At 41.4% G+C, this 20,930-nt stretch overlaps 1 protein-coding gene across 2 annotated transcripts in view; it reads left to right on the forward strand.

The window, feature by feature from the left end:
• Positions 1-20,930, forward strand: part of patj (PATJ crumbs cell polarity complex component) — a 116,677-nt gene that overhangs the window by 44,809 nt on the left and 50,938 nt on the right. The window contains exons 24-29 of one of the 2 annotated variants that reach the window (XM_068707831.1): positions 232-312; positions 391-462; positions 1,509-1,686; positions 2,224-2,334; positions 3,171-3,230; positions 3,605-3,704. In XM_068707831.1, coding sequence (XP_068563932.1) covers positions 232-312; positions 391-462; positions 1,509-1,686; positions 2,224-2,334; positions 3,171-3,230; positions 3,605-3,704 — 602 coding nt within the window. The remainder of the gene's footprint in view (positions 1-231; positions 313-390; positions 463-1,508; positions 1,687-2,223; positions 2,335-3,170; positions 3,231-3,604; positions 3,705-20,930) is intronic. The other variant, XM_068707832.1, reaches the window with a different exon arrangement.

Raw genomic sequence — 20,930 nt, forward strand, 5'->3', positions numbered from 1 at the left:
TAGAGCAATAATTGGCTGCGCAGCTTGATGACTGATGCAGGTTCCAGTGAGATGTTAATAAAGACAAACCTACTTTTCACAATTCTATTTCCCATCTTGTCGGCTCATTACGCTCGATCTGCTCCCAATTTCAGCATCTCAGTGACTGATTATAAGACGTAGAAATCACACCAGTGAAGAAGTCAACGGGTGAAAAATATATTTTTTTGTTTTTTCTCTCTCTGTGTGGAGGTCCGTCAGGACGATTGACACTGAAAGAAGGAAGAGGCGGAGCCAGGGAGGAGCCTCTCTACCAATCAGAGGAGGCCACGGGTGAGGAGACCTGCTTCATCTGCAGTTAGAATGAGCGCCGCTGAAACCCTGTAGCTAACTCTTTGTGTGCGTTCACAGCGATCTTCCTGAAAGAGAGGCGGGCGAGGGAGAGGAAACGCCGGCCTTCAGCCACTGGGGACCCCCCCGCAGGTAACGCACACACATATAACCAGCGTGGCGTTTTTTAAGTTTGTTTTATAACAGCTTGAACGACGCGACAAAACCTAATTTAGAGATCATTTTGGGGCTTTTCTTGTACAAACGTTCTGTTCACAGCCGTTTAGAGGCATAAACACAGATCTGAATTGTGTATTGTTCTAACTTTTCCCAGAATCCACATTTTAAAATATGCAACAATTTTACGTACGGTAAAGAATACAATAACATCAAAACCCCTACATATGCAAAACATTTTTAAAAAGAGAACAATTAAAATCATTGAAGAGACAAACCACGATAATCTCAGTTCATCTAAACATCCGTTATGCAAAAATGTCCAGGCCTCTCTTCAAGAACCTCTATAGCTGCTCCTTAAATCTTCTGTTGTTGAGTCTTTAACTACAACACACAGCAGACTGTCCCACTGAGATATGGCTCTCTTCATTACTGCTGTTTTCATAGCCTTGGTCTTGGGTTGGGACCCCCTCCTCACCTGCCTTGTTTGATAGCTGTGTGCTTTACCCCCCGTGAGAGGAGTCTACTTGAACGCTTTAATCACAGCCCGAATGTTCAGTTGTGACTCGCGTCCACTCACTGAGGTCCATCTTTCCAACGGAGCCAAACAACAAAGACCGGAGTCTGAACTCACTCAGACATAGACTATCCACCATCAGCTCCTTCCATTTGTCTCCTCCTCTTCATCTCCTCTGTCTCTTCCTGTTAACTTTTCCCGCATCACCTCCTCCTCCTCCTCTCTCCTCCATCGCCTCCTCTGTCCCTGGTTGTTTGGCAGTCCTGTGTCGCCCTCTTCTGGTTACCTGTGTCACAGCACACTGGTGTATGCTGGTATGCATGTATGGTACGCCACAAAGGGCGTGTCAGCGGTTGTGACGGCAAAAATATGTTATATTTTATGATTGTATATGATTGTTATTGTTTGTCTGTTCCACGTTTGGTGTTTTTAGTGCTTCTTTGTGCCTCTCTGACCATCTGGGGGGGTATTTCAGGGTAATAAAGAGTTTCTTCTGCTCCTGCAGGGTGGAGGTGTGGCCTGAAGAGGGCCAGTCTTTGGGTCTGAGCATAGTGGGAGGTCAACATGTCATCAAGCGTCTGAGGAACGGCGAGGAGCTGAAGGGAATCTTCATCAAACAGGTTTTAAAGAGCAGCCCCGCCGCCAAAACGCAGTGCCTGAAGACCGGAGACAAGATCCTGGAGGTAGGGCCGTGTCTAATACCTGGGTCTCATACCTGGGTCTCATACCTGGGTCTCATACCTGGGGCTAACACCTGGGTCTCATACCTGGGTCTCATACCTGGGGCTAATACCTGGGGCTAACACCTGGGTCTCATACCTGGGGCTAATACCTGGGTCTAATACCTGGGTCTAATACCTGGGGCTAATACCTGGGGCTAATACCTGGGGCTAATACCTGGGTCTAATACCTGGGTCTAATACCTGGGTCTAATACCTGGGGCTAATACCTGGGGCTCATACCTGGGTCTAATACCTGGGTCTCATACCTAGGTCTCATACCTGGGGCTAATACCTGGGGCTAACACCTGGGTCTCATACCTGGGTCTCATACCTGGGGCTAATACCTGGGTCTCATACCTGGGTCTAATACCTGGGGCTAATACCTGGGTCTCATACCTGGGTCTCATACCTGGGTCTCATACCTGGGGCTAATACCTGGGGCTCATACCTGGGTCTAATACCTGGGTCTAATACCCTTTATTCATCCCGTGTGTGCAGGTGTCAGGCGTTGACCTACGAGTGGCCAGTCACGAGGAGGCGGTCAATGCCATCAAATCAGCCCCGAGCCCCGTCGTCTTCATCGTTCAGAGCCTGTCAGCAGCGCCACGGGTACTAACACACACACACACACACACACACACACACACACACACACCGTAAACCGCCGTCAGACAGGATGAGTATTACAGGAGGAGGCGGCGGGATATAATCTTTTCTACACTCGCCTGTAATTTACCTCATCGTTCAGGACGTTTTTACCATGGTGACATTACCAAATGTTATGGTCTGTAATGAACATGGACGTTAAGCAGGAGAAAGACATAAGTGAGAGACAAAAGAGTCGCGTGAGGGGAATTTGAGTCAAAGATTGAGTCATAACTCACTCATGAACACACAGACATGAAACGCATATTGCATCAGTGTGACTTGCTCGTCTAGAGGTTATCATTATCTCTGGTGTCCCTCCAGAATAAAACGTTCATAAATCCACTTGGAAAACACATTTCTTCAGAGCTGACAATAATCAAGTAATCTGGGGATAGTTGTCCTGGGCTCACTGCAAACAGGAGCAGCTAAAAGCTAATTCAGCATACTTTTTTTTTTTTATTACTATAAAAGTATACCAAAAAAAACTAAACAAATGTTTTTTTTGTTTTTTTTCTGTTGTCATATTTGTTCGCAAATATTCCGAAATGTTATTGTTAGTATGTTAGCATCTATCAGATTAGGGGAAAAAATATATATTTTTTACTTACTCCATTTTCACAATAAAGTACAAGGACGTCCTTCCAGACGGGATTTCAGAGACAAACAGGAGGTCACTGCTGAAAATCACCCCACCTCCCCTGACATTAATCCAGTGTTTAACAGACACACAGGTTACAAACACATAACGTGGTACGCACTCAAGTCTCACAATATGTGTGTGTGTGTGTGTGTTTCAGCCTGTGTCTCTTACCGCTCCCAGCTTCATTAAACACAAAGCAAAGAGGACAGAGTCTCCGGTAAGAACAGGAACTATTCCTCACGTTCGGTTTCATGCAACGGAGTCTATGCTGGTGTGTTTTGGGGTTTTTGAAGTACACTTCCAACGCTTACAATTAAATAAAGTACTCCATCAGCTCTGTGGAGAAACGGGTGAAATGTCACAATATTCCCTCTCGTCTCTTTTGTCTTCATCTTTAAATTATTCACAAACAAAACCAAAACTGTCTAACGTTCTTTCTTTCTCGTCTTTTTAATAACATCAACCTGTCCAGTCCAGCAGAGGGCAGCACAGCCTCAGCACACTGGACTCCTAACTCTCACCGTGTATATTTTCCATCAAATAGTTGGGACACAGACCAAGTGACCAAGTTTAATGTTTCCTCCTGTACAGACACCAGGTGCAGCCCCGCCCCCTATGAGACTACCTCCGCCCTACAGACCGCCTAACCAATCAGAACAGGGGTCGAATTCGGACCTGGAGCAGGCCAAAGGTCAGTACACACACATTTATGTCAAAAAGGTCTGCTCTTAAGGTGCAGTAACCACGCTGATAATCATTTGGAGGAAACAGGAAGAGCGTCCTGTAGCTCCGCCCAGCTCAGCTCCACGTTCACAATCAGGAGTTCAAACTAAAACTTCTCGCACATAAACATGAGGGCGAAGCTCTCAGAAGAATAAGAAACAGCCTCCAGGACCCAACCTGGTCGATTACATATTATATTTAATTAATATAATGGAAATCGTGTTTATTTGAGGTTTTCTTTTAATCCAGAGGATCATATTTGCATGGTGACACATTTAATATTGATTATTATAAAAATAGTTCTGGTCTGGGGTCATCCAGCACTGTGCTTCAGACCAAAATATCATAAGGTCAGATTTATATGAAATTTATATGAAAATAGAAGAAAAAATAAACAATCATGTTATAAATGAACAAGAAGCAGAGACAACAATCAGTGCCATCTGAATAATTTAATTCCTACAATGTGTTTTATGAAAGACATGTCGGTGTAGAAATGTGGCTGGAATGAATAATGAATACAAATTCATTCATGCAGTCATGTCCGCTCTCATATCATAACTGTGATGTTATGATGATGAATGATCAGCTTCTTCTCTGCCGGATGAACTCGGCAGGAAATGAGGTTAATGGAACTGGAGTTTATAAAATAATTAATTTCGTAGGTCCTCATTTTCTGAGCATCATATTTTGAAAATGTCTATGAATCGTTAGACATGAGCCTTACATAATTTCTAGGTCTTATATGGACATGCATTAGAAGCAACAATTGGAATAGAGTAAAAGCAAGTTGAACTACCGGCCCCTTCACATCAAGTTGTGTGATGATGTGTTTGGTTGCTGATAGCGTGTGCTGCTGTTATCTTCTCTGGTGCTGCACTTCAGGTGCTGCTCTGAATTTGCATAGCTCTGATTGGTCAGCTTACTGCCATACCCACCCTATTACTTGCTTTCAGTGCAAAATATTATAAAATTCCCTACAATTTTTGTATTTTCTATTTTATGCTACTGCTGTACAAACACATTTCCTGTTGCGATGCTAACTGTTTTTGTTATCTTCTTTTGCTGCCATTGTGGTCGGCAGAACATCCACCCTAAATGTGATGGCCAAACGCATCGCTAGATGCATGAGTTTAGTGAAATTTTAAACTAGTTTCATAAAACCTCAGTTCGTGGAGTATCCCTGATACTAGCAGGATGTGAATCATAATGGCAGTGGTTTGTAAACCTTATTTCATTCTGTCGAATGTAACTAACGGCCCTCTTCAGATCAGGGGTTCCATACTTCCGTACTTAATTATTTTTCCTGAACACCTGCTAATTGCCACCAGGTGTTTTTCTGCCATTGGGCCTTACCTATGGTGTATGTATCTTGGGATGAAGTGTGGGGAGCCCTGTTACTGTAGCACCCTCTAAATGTTTCCTCCCCCCTCATGTACCACAGGGAGTCCTTATGGGAACCTTCCCACATGTGCATGTTGGTGGAGAATATATTGTGGACACGTGATAATCTTTTCCTGGGTAATGTTGGTAATGTTTGGTAATTACATTACATTACAGTCATTTAGCAGACGCTTTTATCCAAAGCGATTCAGTATCTTATCTATACCGTAGGCACAGCTACGGGACCAATTTCTGGGGTTAAGTGTCTTGCTCATGTTTGAACAAGCAACCATCTCTAGAAGTGCCAATCTCCCTCTATCTTCCCCGCAACCCGAGTTGAGGTAATCTATTTTACAAATTTGCTCATATTGATATGGCCAAGTGTAGTGCTTATCCCCATTCCCACCACGGGAGCAGGTCTTCCATGTAATGGGTCTATGTATTGACCGCTAAATCTCTTCCCAGGGTGAATATGTGTCGCCCTGGGAATCAGAACGCCAGCTGAACTCTGACCTGGTGTGTGCATCTTTGACATCAGAGAGAAGAACATCTGTAGAGTTTCTCTTTATGTGCGTGATACAACCCGATAGTATTTTTTATTTGTACATTTTCTTTCTTTCCTGTCTGTTAGGAGATATCCCACCTTTACCTGGGAGAGATTTTTTTCATGGCTTGATTACAAATCTGAAAATTGGTCACATTAAAATCTTCCACAATACAATGATACAATTGTTTGTGTTACGTGTAAATCCGTTTTCCTCTACAAACTCACTAGAAGAACAGCCAATACGTTGGAGGCTCTGACATAGCCCACTCAGTCGCTTCTCTGCGGCTGTCAAGTGACTCGTTTGACTCTCAGCATATAATAAATAAAGTCATTTGGAAAGTGTAGAAGAACCTTATAATGGAATCATTGTATCCCCTTTAAAGTTAGCGTAGGACTAACCTGGAAGTGGTTAGCACATTTTTTTACATTTTCTGGGGGACCAGATTCTATGAATTTTAATTCATAGACTGAAAGTTCACATTTTTTAGGCCTGTTTTGAATCCTGCCTGGGTGAGTTGCTTCATAACTGCTTCCAGTTGGTCACTGTTTCCTTCCTCGTCATTGTGTGTGAAGTAGACGTCCTCCTTGTGAATCTGGATTGAGAGGTTTTAGGGGGATTAAAAGACATCGGCAGCGTTTTTTGAATCCTTGTGGGCGGCGCGTCTAACCATAGTACTGTCCTTTCCACGTGAATGCTGGATTTTGGGTGGATACGGGATAGACTGGGACTGATTGAAACTGTTGGCCAAGTTTATGGATGATTTCTATTTTCTGTTCTCTTAATTCCTGACTCCTGTTTTAGGAAACCTTTATCTAGGTCTTCTATTGTCACTAGGTTTTGTTTTGCTTTGATTACGGTAATCTCTTGATTTTTGATTGCGGCCATGGAGGTTATCTGATTGTTTACTAATTCTTTATAGTAGTTTTCTTCTGCTACTGTATTTAGAGTGAAGTCCTGCTGGTTAATCTGAGAGTCTCCACTAGGCTCTAAATCCACCAGGTCTCCCAAGGGGCTTCTGCCTGTATTTGAATACTCTTGATTTTCATCACCTGAGCCGAGGCTGTGTCTCCTCTTATTTAACGCTTCATGCAACTCCTGAGTGAAAAGACCTGCCTAACAAATAAGGTGCTTTTTAACAGCAGTATCAGTTTACCCTTTACACAGTAGCAGTTAAAATACAGTTCTAATGATTCTGATAATAGATATTCAGCCGGTGTTCCCCCTAACCCTAACCTATCTCCTCGTCATGTTTTTTTCTCTTTTTTTTATGCTTTTAAATTCTCAGTAGCGATAACTAAATGATATGCTTATTATACATATTCCAAACAAAGGAGGCAGCAGGAAGAGAAGGAAGAGACGCCACACAAACAGCTGTTCACCGCCCGCTGCCCGGTTCTTGTGTTAAAAATGTCCGATTAATAATAAAGAAAAACCTGCGTTAATGCGCCATAAAATAATTGTCAGCGTTAATTAATGAATGCGTTAACGCGATTATAACTCGTTAACTTGCCCAGCCCTAATATATATATATATATTAATACTTCCTGTCTGTGTGACACATGATCATACGTTTAATACTTCCTGTCTGTGTGACACATGATCATACGTTTAATACTTCCTGTCTGTGTGACACATGATCATACGTTTAATACTTCCTGTCTGTGTGACACATGATCATACGTTTAATACTTCCTGTCTGTGTGACACATGATCATACGTTTAATACTTCCTGTCTGTGTGACACATGAACATACGTTTAATACTTCCTGTCTGTGTGACACATGATCATACGTTTAATACTTCCTGTCTGTGTGACACATGAACATACGTTTAATACTTCCTGTCTGTGTGACACATGATCATACGTTTAATACTTCCTGTCTGTGTGACACATGATCATACGTTTAATACTTCCTGTCTGTGTGACACATGATCATACGTTAAATACTTCCTGTCTGTGTGACACATGATCATACGTTAAATACTTCCTGTCTGTGTGACACATGATCATACGTTTAATACTTCCTGTCTGTGTGACACATGATCACATGTTTAATACTTCCTGTCTGTGTGACACATGAACATACGTTTAATACTTCCTGTCTGTGTGACACATGATCATACGTTAAATACTTCCTGTCTGTGTGACACATGATCATACGTTTAATACTTCCTGTCTGTGTGACACATGATCACATGTTTAATACTTCCTGTCTGTGTGACACATGATCATACGTTTAATACTTCCTGTCTGTGTGACATGAACATACGTTTAATACTTCCTGTCTGTGTGACACATGATCATATGTTTAATAGTTTAATACTTCCTGTCTGTGTGACACATGATCATATGTTTAATAGTTTAATACTTCCTGTCTGTGTGACACATGATCATATGTTTAATAGTTTAATACTTCCTGTCTGTGTGACATGAACATACGTTTAATACTTCCTGTCTGTGTGACACATGATCATATGTTTAATAGTTTAATACTTCCTGTCTGTGTGACACATGATCATACGTTAAATACTTCCTGTCTGTGTGACACATGATCATACGTTTAATACTTGGCGTGTCAGGCAGCACGTTGTTGGGTGGGTTGCCATGTTGGGCGCAGTGGCTCCACCGAAAGAACATATTTCCCACAATTTAAGCTTCTGCGTTTTCCAAATGCACGAGTATTATTCAAAGGTATTGTTCGGTTCATAAGCCTCGTACCGAACGTTTAATAGGAATGCGTGTATTGTTACACCCCTAGAAACAAATAATAACCGTAGCTGTGGCGTCATAATGAGGTTATTAGGAGTTGGTTCAACTGTAGTAGGACAGCACTGAAGGCCCAGGTATAAAACACACGGCCCGCCATTGAGATATATTATATATATTTCACATGACATTCTCCATAAAGAGAAAAGTGGTCAGTGTCTTTAGCGACACCAGAGTCTTTAACCAAGAATAAATAGACTCTTCTAGGTTCATTCCTCCCACGGGCAGTTAAAAACCAGTATGTCTCAAATGTTCAGAGACCGTGACAATTAGTGTGTGTGTGTGTGTGTGTGTGTGTGTGTGTGTGTGTGTGTGTGTGTGTGTGTGTGTGTGTGTGTGTGTGTGTGTGTGTGTGTGTGTGTGTGTGTGTGTGGTGCGTTGGCTCAGAGCTGACTCGCATAACTTCTGAAAGTGACCATCTGCCATGTTGGAAGAGAGAGAGAGAGAGGTCTGTTTGTTGGTGAGTAAACACACACAAGCTGTTTTCTCGTGTGTGTGTGTGTGTGTGTGTGTGTGTGTGTGTGTGTGTGTGTGTGTGTGTGTGTGTGTGTGTGTGTGTGTGTGTGTGTGTAGTGGTCTCCTGCCAGATAGCAGTCACTGACTCTACAATTAGTGTCAGCTTTTCAGCTCTGGCCAAGCGCTCTCTCTCTCTCTCTCTCTCTCTCTCTCTTTCTCTTTCTCTCTCTCTCTCTCTCTCTCTCTCTCTCTCTCTCTCTCTCTCTCTCGCTCGATGGAGCATACTCATCAGATTGAGTCACTGGTTCTTAACTTTTAACCTATTGTGGCTTGTGTGTGTGTTTTATTTTATTGAGTCAATGATTTGATGGAGAACGATGATGGAAAATGTTATAAAGTGTTCTAAATAAAAGTTGTTTAAAGTCTCTCTCTCTTTCTCTCTCAGGCAGCATACTGTTGATGCTGTTGATGTTATTGTGATGAAGATGCTCTGAGATCATCTGGAAAAACACAAGATTAAAGTTTGAAATCTGTATTTTATTTCTGTACACCTAGTGGTTTATTTCGTGTAAATGGTATAGTCCGTAGTACAAATTTATTGCGATCGAAAGGACTTTGATATATATAAAATATTAAATATATATTTAAAAAGTCTGTTAAAAAAATATCTCAATACTATTCTTCCTTTGTGCCACAGAGCTGCTTTGTTGTTCAACAACGACTAAAACCAAATCAATGATCCCCCCTGTGACGTGGTCCTTCATCGCACAATCCCACAATCACCGTCCTGCTGCCACAAATACTCACGAGAGAACCAAATGCGGATAAATTCGCCGCTGAAAATAGTCCGCAAACAAATGCACCATTTCCTCTTCTTTGTTTGATTTAATAAATACAGAGACTATCAGTTTTAAAAGGTTTTTAAAAAAATAAAACAAACTATCTTCAGTAGGAACCAATGGGCTTAGAGCTGAAGCAGACAATGGAGTACTGGTGGTATGTTGTCGTGCATCATGTCAGCCTGTATGCAGCCTGTATGCAGCCTGTATGCTGTCTGGGTGACATGATGCAGGGCTCAGCAGGGCTCAGCTGTTGATGTTTTCTGGTTTTACCCCTCAAACAACTTTTAAGTGGGTCGCTGCATGTCTCAACAGGCTCACACACAAATACAAATAGGATTTTCCAACTCCTGTATTTAGTGTATTGCTGTGTATTTCAGAATATGTGTGTCTCAGAGTACCTGTGTATTCCATAATATGTCAGTTTATCTTAATGTATCCCATAGTATTTGTGACCCCCCCCTTTGCACCTTGCATTAAAATGCATTTTGAGTGATACAGTCTGAATATAAGATGCATTTTAAAGTAAGGCATAAAGGGTTTCTGTGAGGTTCTCAGAGTACATCAGTGTATTTCAGTGTATTTTAAAGTTTCTCAGAGTCCATCAGTGTATTGCAGTGTATTTCAAAGTTGCTCAGAGTACATCAGTGCATCTCAGTTTATTCTAAACTACTAATGTGTTTCAACATATCTGTTTATCTCAGAATGTCTCGATACATCTCAGCGTTTATACATTCACATGTCTCGGTATCTCAGTTTATTTTAGAGTATCTTAAAGTTTTCGTCAAAGTATGTTGGTGTATAGCAGTCTATCTTAAGGTTTTTCAGCTCATCTCGATTTACTTCAGTGTATCTTAGTTTTCCTTGAAGTATTTCAGCATCTCACTTGATCTTGAAGTACTTTGTCGGTGTGTCTGAGTGTCTCATTGTATCTTTTAATGTAACTCGGTTTGTCTCAGTGTGTCTTAATATCTTGTTTCATCATTGTATCTTTATTTTCGGAGTATCTCATGGTATTGCAATAGTTTGGGTCAGTTTACTTCAGAGGACCTCATTATCTCTCAAATGGTTATTGGAGTATCTCAGACTATCTCTGTGTTCCTCTAAGTATCTGGAGGTATCTCAGAGGGTCTCAGTTCGTCCCGCTGTATGTGTATGTGTATGTGTATATCTATGTGTATGTGTATATCTATGTGTATGTGTATATCTATGTGTATGTGTATGTGTATGTGTTGGACTCTTGGTCAGCAGACAGGCGATCAGTGTGTTAATGTGTGTGTTTCTGTCTTTGCAGGGCTTGTTTGAACCAGCAGTCCCGTCCCGTCCTTGTTACAGCAGAGTGGAGGAACGTCTTTATTTCATTTTATTCCTCTCGGCTCTCTCCGGTTTTTCTCTCTCTGTTCTTTTTTTTTTTTTTTTTCTCTCCGCCTCTTCCTCCCTCTGATCCCGGTGCGTTTGGTTTGGTTTGGTGCGGGCGGAGCTGTGTTGTTTATTTCTTTCCTGGCTGCTGGTTGGAGGCTTTAGCTGCTGGTTGAAGGAGCTTGCTGCTGGTTTTAGTATTGGTTTGGTGTTTTTGGGCAGGGAGCTGAATGAGCTGTTGGTGGAAGATAGGACCCCGGTAGAAATGGCTTTTGTCTTCTGGACTTCTTTACCAATTTTTTTTTCTTCTTTTTTTCTTCTAATTTGATAGATATAATTTGGAGATCTTTTACATAACAGCTATAAGCTGGAATAGCACATTGGTACACTAGCAAGTTAGACCCAATTACAACTTTTTGAATCCAATTCATACTGGAAATATATTAGTTGGGGGTCTCAGATTTTCTGACTAAATCCCAATCATGTATTTATAAAAACAGAACAGCTAAACAACTGACCAGAGGAGCTGAATTTGATGCTGCAGAAAGTCTGTGGACTCATGGGAAATATGGGTTTAGGGGAAATATGGTCGGTAATTGGTGTTGGAAATTTTCTAATGTAGAGATTACGAATGTTTCAAAGTGTAAATACTTAAAATGTTTAAAAGATTAATAACCAGCATGTCTTTGATAAAAAAAATGAAATAGGCCATTTTAAATTAAGACTGAACATTGTGATATCTTTGTTATTCCGGAGCTGCATTTATTTTAATTTGTTGTTTATTTCAGTTTGTAATATTTGACTGTTAATTAAAATCAGATGTGACAAAAGCGACAATATAAATGAATAAAACTTGTTTTTATTAAATAAAACTTTATTTTAAAACAAACATGAATTAAAGTCTCCATCAGATTAATTATTTAGTCTCCCTTGTCTTTAGTCTGGACTCTGGACAGCTAAGGCTCAGCCTCCCTTGTCTTCAGTCTGGATTTTTGGACAATGAAGGCTAAGTCCTTAATTGCTCATTCCTCCATTGTCTTAAGCCTGGACTCTGGGACAGCAAAAGCTCAGCCCCTCTTGTCTTTAGCCTGGACCTGTGGACGATCAAGGCTCGGTCCTCAGTTGTCTTTAGCCTGGAGTCCGGGATAACTAATGTTCAATCTTGCATTGGCTTTAGCCGGGAATCTGGGACATGTAAGCTTTGTTTCCCCCTAGACTTCAGCCTAACTTTTGAACAACAAAGGTTCAGTGCTTCATAGTCTTTAGCCTGGACTCTGGACAAGTAAGACTCAGTCCACCCTGGTCTTTAGCCAGCACTGTGAAACAGCTAAAGCTCAGTCTCTCTTAGTCTGTAATCTGAACCTTTGGACAGCTAAGACTCACCTTCTGGTCCTTTAGCTCGGACTCTGGGACAACTAGTGCTAAATCCCCTCTTGACTGTAGCCTGACTTTAGGGACAGCTTAGACTAGTAGACAGTAACTGGTGGCAGTAGAATTTTAAGACTGATCCTAAAACAAACAGACAGTGCGGTCGAGTGAAATATGGAAACGTGATCCCTCGTGGCGTCCTCGTTAAAAGCCTGATAATTACTGAGGTATGGACAAACTAATGCTCGTCTCCAGCTTCTTGATTGACTTTGTTAAGAGTTTAACGCAGATGATGTGACTGAATCACAGCTCATAAAACTCGTGCCAAACGCATCATGTTTGGCATTGAGAGCGATGGAGCATCTGTCTGCAGGTTTGCGCCAAAAACACATTTTTATGGCTCGTTGTTGTGTTTTCTGCCAGCTGTCTGAGTTTTATGATCTGGTCTTTTAGTTGCCAGCAAAACATATTTATGAAATGTTTGAGACTGAAATAGAGATACAGTGTTGTTGGTTTCTGATTGGTCTGAGGCTGTTTTTATTGCTGCGATCTCATGAGAGTTTGACACAAACACATGCAATTGTTTTTTTTTGTGTGGGATGTGATACATGAGGAGTCACTTCTCATATTTCATAGATGTCTTCCGTCCTGCTGCTGCTGCCTGTTCTTCTCTTTCGTCTTGTTGACTTATTTATGTTCCTGGTGAAAAATTATATTGGCTGCTGTAGCAGCAATAAATGATTCAATTCCATTTCAAATGCTGTTTCAGGTTGTTTTTCTCAGAGCCGAAACAGCAGCAGAGCAAATATCCAACATCACTCCAGCCTGGAGACAGTCTGTCTCTGTCTGTCAAATACAGGTTTTACTGTACACCATGCACATGCATGAACTAGATGCTGTAACACACTGTTAAAATATCTTTCAGCATTAGACCATATATATTTGCCGCAGAAACTTTGAGGTTTCTTCACTCGATGAGCGTTATGTCTGAAGGTTGTCCGTCCGTCCGGTCCCTTCCTGTACATGCGATATCTGAAGAACACCTTGAGTGAATTCCTTCAAATTTGGCACAAACTTGCACTTGGACTCAAGGTTGAACTGATTTTAATTTGGTGGTGAAATGTCACTGTGAAGAACAAGAAACATGTTTTTGGCCACAGCTCAAGAATTCAAATGCTAATTATGACAATTTTACAGCAACGTCTAAAAGGATACAATGATGAAGTGATGACATTTTGGACGGACGTGGATGTAAACTAATAATAATTCTAGTTCCTACAGAGATTATGGCTCATGAAAATTGTGGCTCTTTAACAACAGTGGGACATAAAATGTTGAACTATTCCATCAGTCCAAGCTGGACTTGTCTTGTCGTCATCTCAGTCCGACCATTACTGTGAACGGAGCGCTCAAGTTACAATTGTGTCAACCTCAGAACCCATCGGCTTCCGGTCTGACGACGGATAAGCCTCTGGAGGCAGGGGACCATATTCATGGGGTTTCCGGTGAAGCTGATATCCGAGCCATGGCCTCCTTTCCCGTGTGCTGCTTATTGTTGACGGTCGGATTACCAACTTGAGATGCGACACAAGTAGCCAGTGTACGAGCTCATTTTAAACCAAATTAAAAACGACAAGAGCTGATTGGTACCCAGATTGCGTTTTGCCCAATGCGTTCTGCCTCTTCTGCTCTCCACTACCGTTTACATGCATTAGACCAGGGGTGTCAAACTCATTTTCACTCAGGGCCACATCAGCTTCATGGTCGCCCTCAAAGGGCCGGTTGTAACTATAAGACTGTGTAAATGTAGCTACTCCCTAACATATTGTTAAAAAACTCTCTCTGCATTTGGTTATTGTTTATTCAAGTGTAACAATATTGTACATGCAGTTATATAAATGTACAAATATATTTAAGCACATTTCTGTTATTATAACATCAATCCTTTTAATTTAGGGTTAAGAAACACACATTACTTCATCAAAGATCAAACTTTTAAAGCAAATAACAACAAATATCATCACACAAGTTATTACAATAACTATGTTCAAAGCTATTTTTGTCCTCTCTCTGCATCACTAATGTTCCTCCCCGTCGTCGTCCCGTTCATGACAGCTACATCCAAGAGCTCCTCACTGACGGTCAGGTCTGCCTTCAGCCTCTTATGAACACTGATAGATGTAGGATGTGTCCGTGTTGTCTGTGCTTTCATCAACAGCTGATGAAGAAGACGAGTACCTGCTCGTCTCTTCGGCTAGCTGTGTTGTCAGATTGTCTGCGATGGTGTTTCTTCACAAACTGACATTTTTAAAAGTCTATATCTGGTCGGAGCACACCTGCTCACATACCTTTTAGCATGCACTGCTTCAAAAATGCACCCATTTACCCACAGATTCCATCTGTAGTAAAGCCATGTTTAAAGTAGTCTTCAATGTACTCACAATCCATTTCTATGTCAAATGTAGAGTAACCTGTGACGAGCTGCTTCTGTGACTGTTGAGTTTATGTATCTTTATAATTTTGACTTTCTATCTCAAAATTATGACTTTCTATCTCATAATTTCGACCATGGGGATATTTTTATGATCAAATATTAATTTTTTTAAAGCCACATAAAATGACGTTGCGGGCCGGATTCGGCTGCAAAAAGAAGTGTGATTGTGTAGAAGTCCATGCGAAAATAACCCTCCTCCTCGCTTTGATTTATTCCCTCAGTAAATGGATAGATTGATGGATAGATGGATCCATAGATTGATTGATTTGTATTTCACAGCCTCTGAAACAAATGACAAAACATGTAAAAAAATATTTAAAAAGGATGCCCTTTAAGCAGGTGCATGCAATCAAATGTGCAGATTGCAGTAAAATGTGTAAAATAGATGTAGTTAAAAGGTATAAGTATTATATGTATTATTCTATTCTGTTAGCTTTAATGCTAACACAGGATTTGTTAGCATGCAGGCTGTGTCCCAGAGCAACAGCAGCGCTTAAAGGGACTGAATGATGAATGAGAACAGAAGTATCTACAGTATTCACCTGTGCGATGCAGGTAGATGCCACACAGGCAGGCTGATAACAAGGTGGTGTGTAATCAGGTGTGTGTGTGTGTGTGTGTGTGTGTGTGTGTGTGTGTGTGTGTGTGTGTGTGTGTGTGTGTGTGTGTGTGTGTTCAGGAGAAACACACTGATGGATGATTGACAGCTCACTGAAGGAGAGAACAAGATGTTTTTAAAGAAAGATGAAGAGAGTGAATAAGCAAAAACAACAGACGTTTCTCTCTCTCTCTCTCTCTCTCTCTCTCTCTCTCTCTCTCTCTCTCTCTCTCTCTCTCTCTCTCTCTCTCTCTCTCTCTCTCTCTCTCTCTCTCTCTTTGGGTGGTGTCAGTTGAGGTGAACGACTTCATCTCAGTCTGTTTCTGCCTCCAGAGCTCCAGTCAGACTGATGGATGGATCCAGTCTGCTCTTTCGCTGGTTCATGAATGGGATCTTTAGCTTAATTTGATCAATATTGTGGAAACGTCTTCATGAAACGATGCAGTCACGATGACTGGAGTCGGTGGTCGAGAAGAGCCGGAATCAGCTCGTGTTTTGTCGGTCGAGCTACTGCTCTTACTTTTTTCAGCTGCGTCATTGTACACAGAGGATTTGAACCTGACAAACAGGAGACTGAGTCAAACGCAACTCGACCGTGGTGGAAACAGAGAACGCTTTTGCTCTCTCTGACTCTGAATGTAAGTCATGTCACGTCACAGATGATGAGCAAAGACATTAAAACTAGAGACTCATGTAGGCTGATTTAGGAGTTTAGTGTGAGGCCACAAACACATTTGAGAAAAGATTTTTCTGTTTTCAGAAATATGTTTTTTCCATTTTATTAATCATCTTCTGACCCCTGCATACAGGCGTATTCAGAGGACCCTTTACCTGACTTTAAAGTCTGACTTTACAGTAGGTATTTAATATTAAACATTGAAGGATGCTCCATCCTATCAAAGCTGCTGTACGACTTAGTGCAACAAATGCTTCTGCACAACAGTATCAGTATGCTGATCAACACCAGCATGCTCTCACACACCCGCATCTACTGTGATAATGTGTGTGTGTGTGTTTTGTGTACAAGTCGCTCAATTCCTCAGCTGCACTGTCCTTGATCTGATTGCATGGCCTTCTTTAGACATCAACACACACACACACACACACACACACACACACACACACACACACACACACACACACACACACACACACACACAGAGAGAGAGTCCTGTGTCCACACTGAGTGAGCTAGACTCCGGTTTGAATCCCAGGCTGATGATGTTTGACTGTCCAGCTGCTCATTGGCACCATAGAAGTCAAACTACAACCTGCTTGTTAATTGCACACACACACACACACACACACACACACACACACACACAGACACAGAGTCTCTTTTGAAGTGTATGAAGATGGCAGACGTCTCCTCCCTCAGGTGATACAGCTGTCCTTGAGAGGAGGATGAATCTCTCTTTCCGTTTTCTCTCTCTCTGGCCTTGTTTTCTGCAGTTTGTACTGAACTTGTTTCCGTGCCGTGAGTCCGGATCAGACTGCATGATATCAGCCTGTTAAAGACCTCGACCCGCATTTGGAATGTGTCCCGACGTACCGGCAACAAGATTAGCTTGGTAGAAGTGTTTGGGTGTCGGTGTCTCTCTGTTGGATTCTGAAATATGGATTAGACACTCACGTTCCCCAGAGGATGAATCCTACTGACCTAATTGATCCCCTGAAGTTTCCTTTGGGAGTGAAATGTCTCAACAACATGGTGAGCTTCGGTGATCCACTGGCTTCTCGTCTAGTGCCATCGGCAGCTCAGCATTTCCAACAGTGTGCTGCTGCTCCATGATGTGTTTTTGCAGGCCGACCCCGAAAGTTAGCACCAAACGATGTTTTTTTTTCCATTGGATTTTGGCTTATTGCAGAAAGAAATAAGCTCTCTGGCAGAAACAAGTTTATGATATTTACACGTTTTGTTCAGAAAGATAATCTTTCAAAGGCGGACTAGTCGGCAGGATGCCGTTTTTAGTCTCATTAAGCCACTTGTTAGCAACTGCCTTTTTTAAGACATTTTAAAGCTTTAAAATTCACAAAAGAGGTGTTCATTGACATATTTCATAATGTATAACTCTCTCATAACTCTCTTCAGCTTGTGTTACAGACCTTATTTCAGGCTTCTAACTGAAAATAAACATAAAGAACTTTGAGAAAAGGGAACCGGAAGTGCTTAATGCTGACTGGTTTTAGGACTCATTCCTGCACCACTCTATAAGTTGGTTTACTTGCGTATGTTACAGTTTAGTTTTCTTCATAATAACTGCTAACTGCTTTTAGCTGCTTTTTTTAGGACAGCTGTCTACATAGGCCTTAAACTAGGCCTATGGAGAAACGATGTTGGTGCCATCAGGTGGAGCACATCGCCTCTGTACGAGCTGTGAAAGACAGTCAGCTCTGATTGGCCGAGGTCCAACTCATAGCGTGTCGTGTCCCTGAGCCAATCACAGCAAGAGTTAATGACTGTGATTGACTAATCTGACTCTGTCGCCATCTCCAGACATCATGTAGTTTACTCACAGGATTAGGATGGAGACGTCTGTCCAGACTGAAGTGTCTACTTTTGATAGATTGTGATGAAATGAGGTTGAGACATTCATGTTCCCCCCCATGCAGAAGTAATGACACTGTCATCAGCCTCAGCTGTATGTTGTGTTTACTGCTAATTAGCTAACACTAACATGCTAACAGCTGATGCTAAGATGGTGAACATGGTAAATATTATTGCTAAACGTGTCTGATGTAAAAGTCCTCAGAGGATGATCCCTTCACCGTAATTCCCACTTACATCTCATTATTTAATGCCCAGATTTCCACGAAACTTCCTGATTTTATTCCTGCTCCTCAGAGGGTACACCAGTTATATTTCAATGACACCTTGATCGTTACTTTAGCGCCACCCTCAGGACAATCTTTACAAGTTCAACTCCGCTCCTGGCAACGCTCTAAGAAAAGATAAATCAGAAGGTCTTTAACATACATTTGTAGTCCTGCTAATGTATTGAGGCTTACATTGGTGACTTCTTTAATCTTCAATGTCAGTCCACTTTCTTTTTGGAACAGTAAGAATATGAATCTATAATTCACAGTCATTACAAAGTTAATTAAATCAGATGAAACCTAATGGAGCCTTTGGGGAAACTGGGTCGTCCCAGCAGCAGAAGACAGTGACAGGACACAAAGAGACAAACAGAATAAAAATAGACTCCGAGCAGAAACCGAGTCACAAACATCACATAGAGATAGAGCGTGTTTTAATACAGCTGTGACTGTACATGTAGGGAGGAAGATGGATAGAAAAAAACTGTGTTCTGTTCTCAAGTACTGAACTCAAGTACACATTTGAGGTACTTGTACTTTCCATTTACAACAACTTTACACCTCTACTCCACTACATCTCAAGGATACATTTACATTTCATTTGTATGTCAGCTTTAGTTTTTTTTCTCAGATTACGTGTTTTCATCCTCTTCCTGTCCAGTGAAAACCACAGATCTTCAGATGTGTTGATGTTGAATGTTTGTGATAAACTGAAGGATGAGGTTTTCCTTTTTGGGCTGAGAAAATCCTCCTCTTTAGGCCATGTCTACACTTGTACAGATATTTTGTAAAAGGGATATCTTCCTCTACGTTTTTTTCCCTTCGTCCACACGTGAACAGTGTTTTATATTTAAAAAATGGCTTTTATGGTGTAGTTTTCTTTAGAACTTTGGTTACTTTGTATCTGTGTGGACATATAAAGCTCGGTCAATATTGTTGCCATGTTTAACATGTTTATTGCATGAGGAAACTGGTTCCCCACCTTCTCAGAGTCTCCCTTGGCAGGATACTCTTCCTGAAAGTCCATTGAGACGTCTGAATATTTCCGATTACAAGACTGCAATCAACGTTTTCTTGGGCTTTCTTAGCCTTGGTATTGTAAAGTGACGCAAAGCAGCAACTCCCACCTCGTCGTTCGTCCACACACCAGTCAAATGTAGTTTTTGTGGCACCAAAATATCAAGTATGTATATATATAAAGAAATAATTAGCTAATGGTTTGCGATTGTTGGAAAATAAGCTCACTGAGCATGCTCAGAATCTTCTTCTCTGCCATTTGAGGAATTGTTGACGTGGGCTCTACAGCCACCTACTGGCCCAGCGAGCGCTTGGAGGTATTTTTGCAGTCTAGTGTGGACGGAGATATTTAGTGAAACGAAGGTGGCCTGGACAGAAATTTATTTAAAAAAAAGGAACATATCAATTTAAAGAAATATCTGTACACCTGTAGACAGGGCCTTAATAAACTATTTGAAAAGCATGTTGGATCATCTGGAAAATGACACCGTTTCTTATCATAGCAAGCAGCGCCATAGCACTGATCAGTTGATTAACTGAACCGCAGTGTATCCGGTACCGGTGGCAGTCGCGCACATCACAACAAACACGAGGTGTTAAACATGTAGCAACATATTAGTCCTGCTTCCAACACAGAACGGGAAGACGCTCAGCTAAAAGCTCACGGTAACCCTTTTCAACGAAACAAAACACATTTCCAACACCAAGCAGCTAAATGAGCACACAGCAAAAACACTGATTCCAACGGATTAAGTCTTATCTTACAACCAAAACTCTTTGAACAAGCAGCCGAGGAAGAGAAGAAATGAACCTCACTTTATACAGCCATAACCATAAATCACGTCTTGTGCCCTTGCTGTTTTGTGGTTGAAAGTTGTGTTCAAGGGCATAGCAACGCTGCTAATGGTTACTCCAATGTCTCCGAATCATTTCTGGGTCCATTCCAGCAATCTGTACTCATTTACATGGAGGAGAGGTAAAAAGTTTGAGTAAATGTCCTTCTCCTTAATTGACCAGAATCATTAATAGTAAAATATTTCCACTTTTTAACGCTCCACAAAGCTGTGTTTTTTTTATCCTGCTGTCTTCATTAATGAGCGAAGTTTAAGTGAAGCATCTTTATATATCTTATTTTTAAATTACTACCAGACAGATTAGCATTTTTTGAACCAAACTTCTCACACACTCAGTGTTGCTGCTGCTACAGCATGAGACGGCCTTTTATTCCTCAGAGACTCCTTTTTTCCTCCTCTTCTTCTGTTTTTCTCCACAACTTCTCCCCACCTCTCTTCGCCTCGGTGTCCCCCCCCCTCTCTGTTTTTAACTGCAGTGGTTTATCTGCAGTATCTCTCCATAAAACTGTCGAGCTGCAGGTTTCAGCTTCTATTCTGAAAATTAATTTACATTCAGAGTCACATCTGCCTCATATTTTACATGTTAATGCATTTTTTCCCCCATATTCTCGTCAATCCACAGACCCTCTTATCTTCAGAGCCTCCAATAAGGTCAACACAAAAAGCTTCATTTTCTACTGAGCGAGCACCCATC

Source organism: Cebidichthys violaceus, unplaced genomic scaffold (genome assembly GCF_023349555.1).
Source record: "Cebidichthys violaceus isolate CVI_PGR_0920_01 unplaced genomic scaffold, fCebVio1.0.p SCAF_13, whole genome shotgun sequence".
Taxonomy (NCBI): Eukaryota; Metazoa; Chordata; class Actinopteri; order Perciformes; family Stichaeidae; genus Cebidichthys; species Cebidichthys violaceus.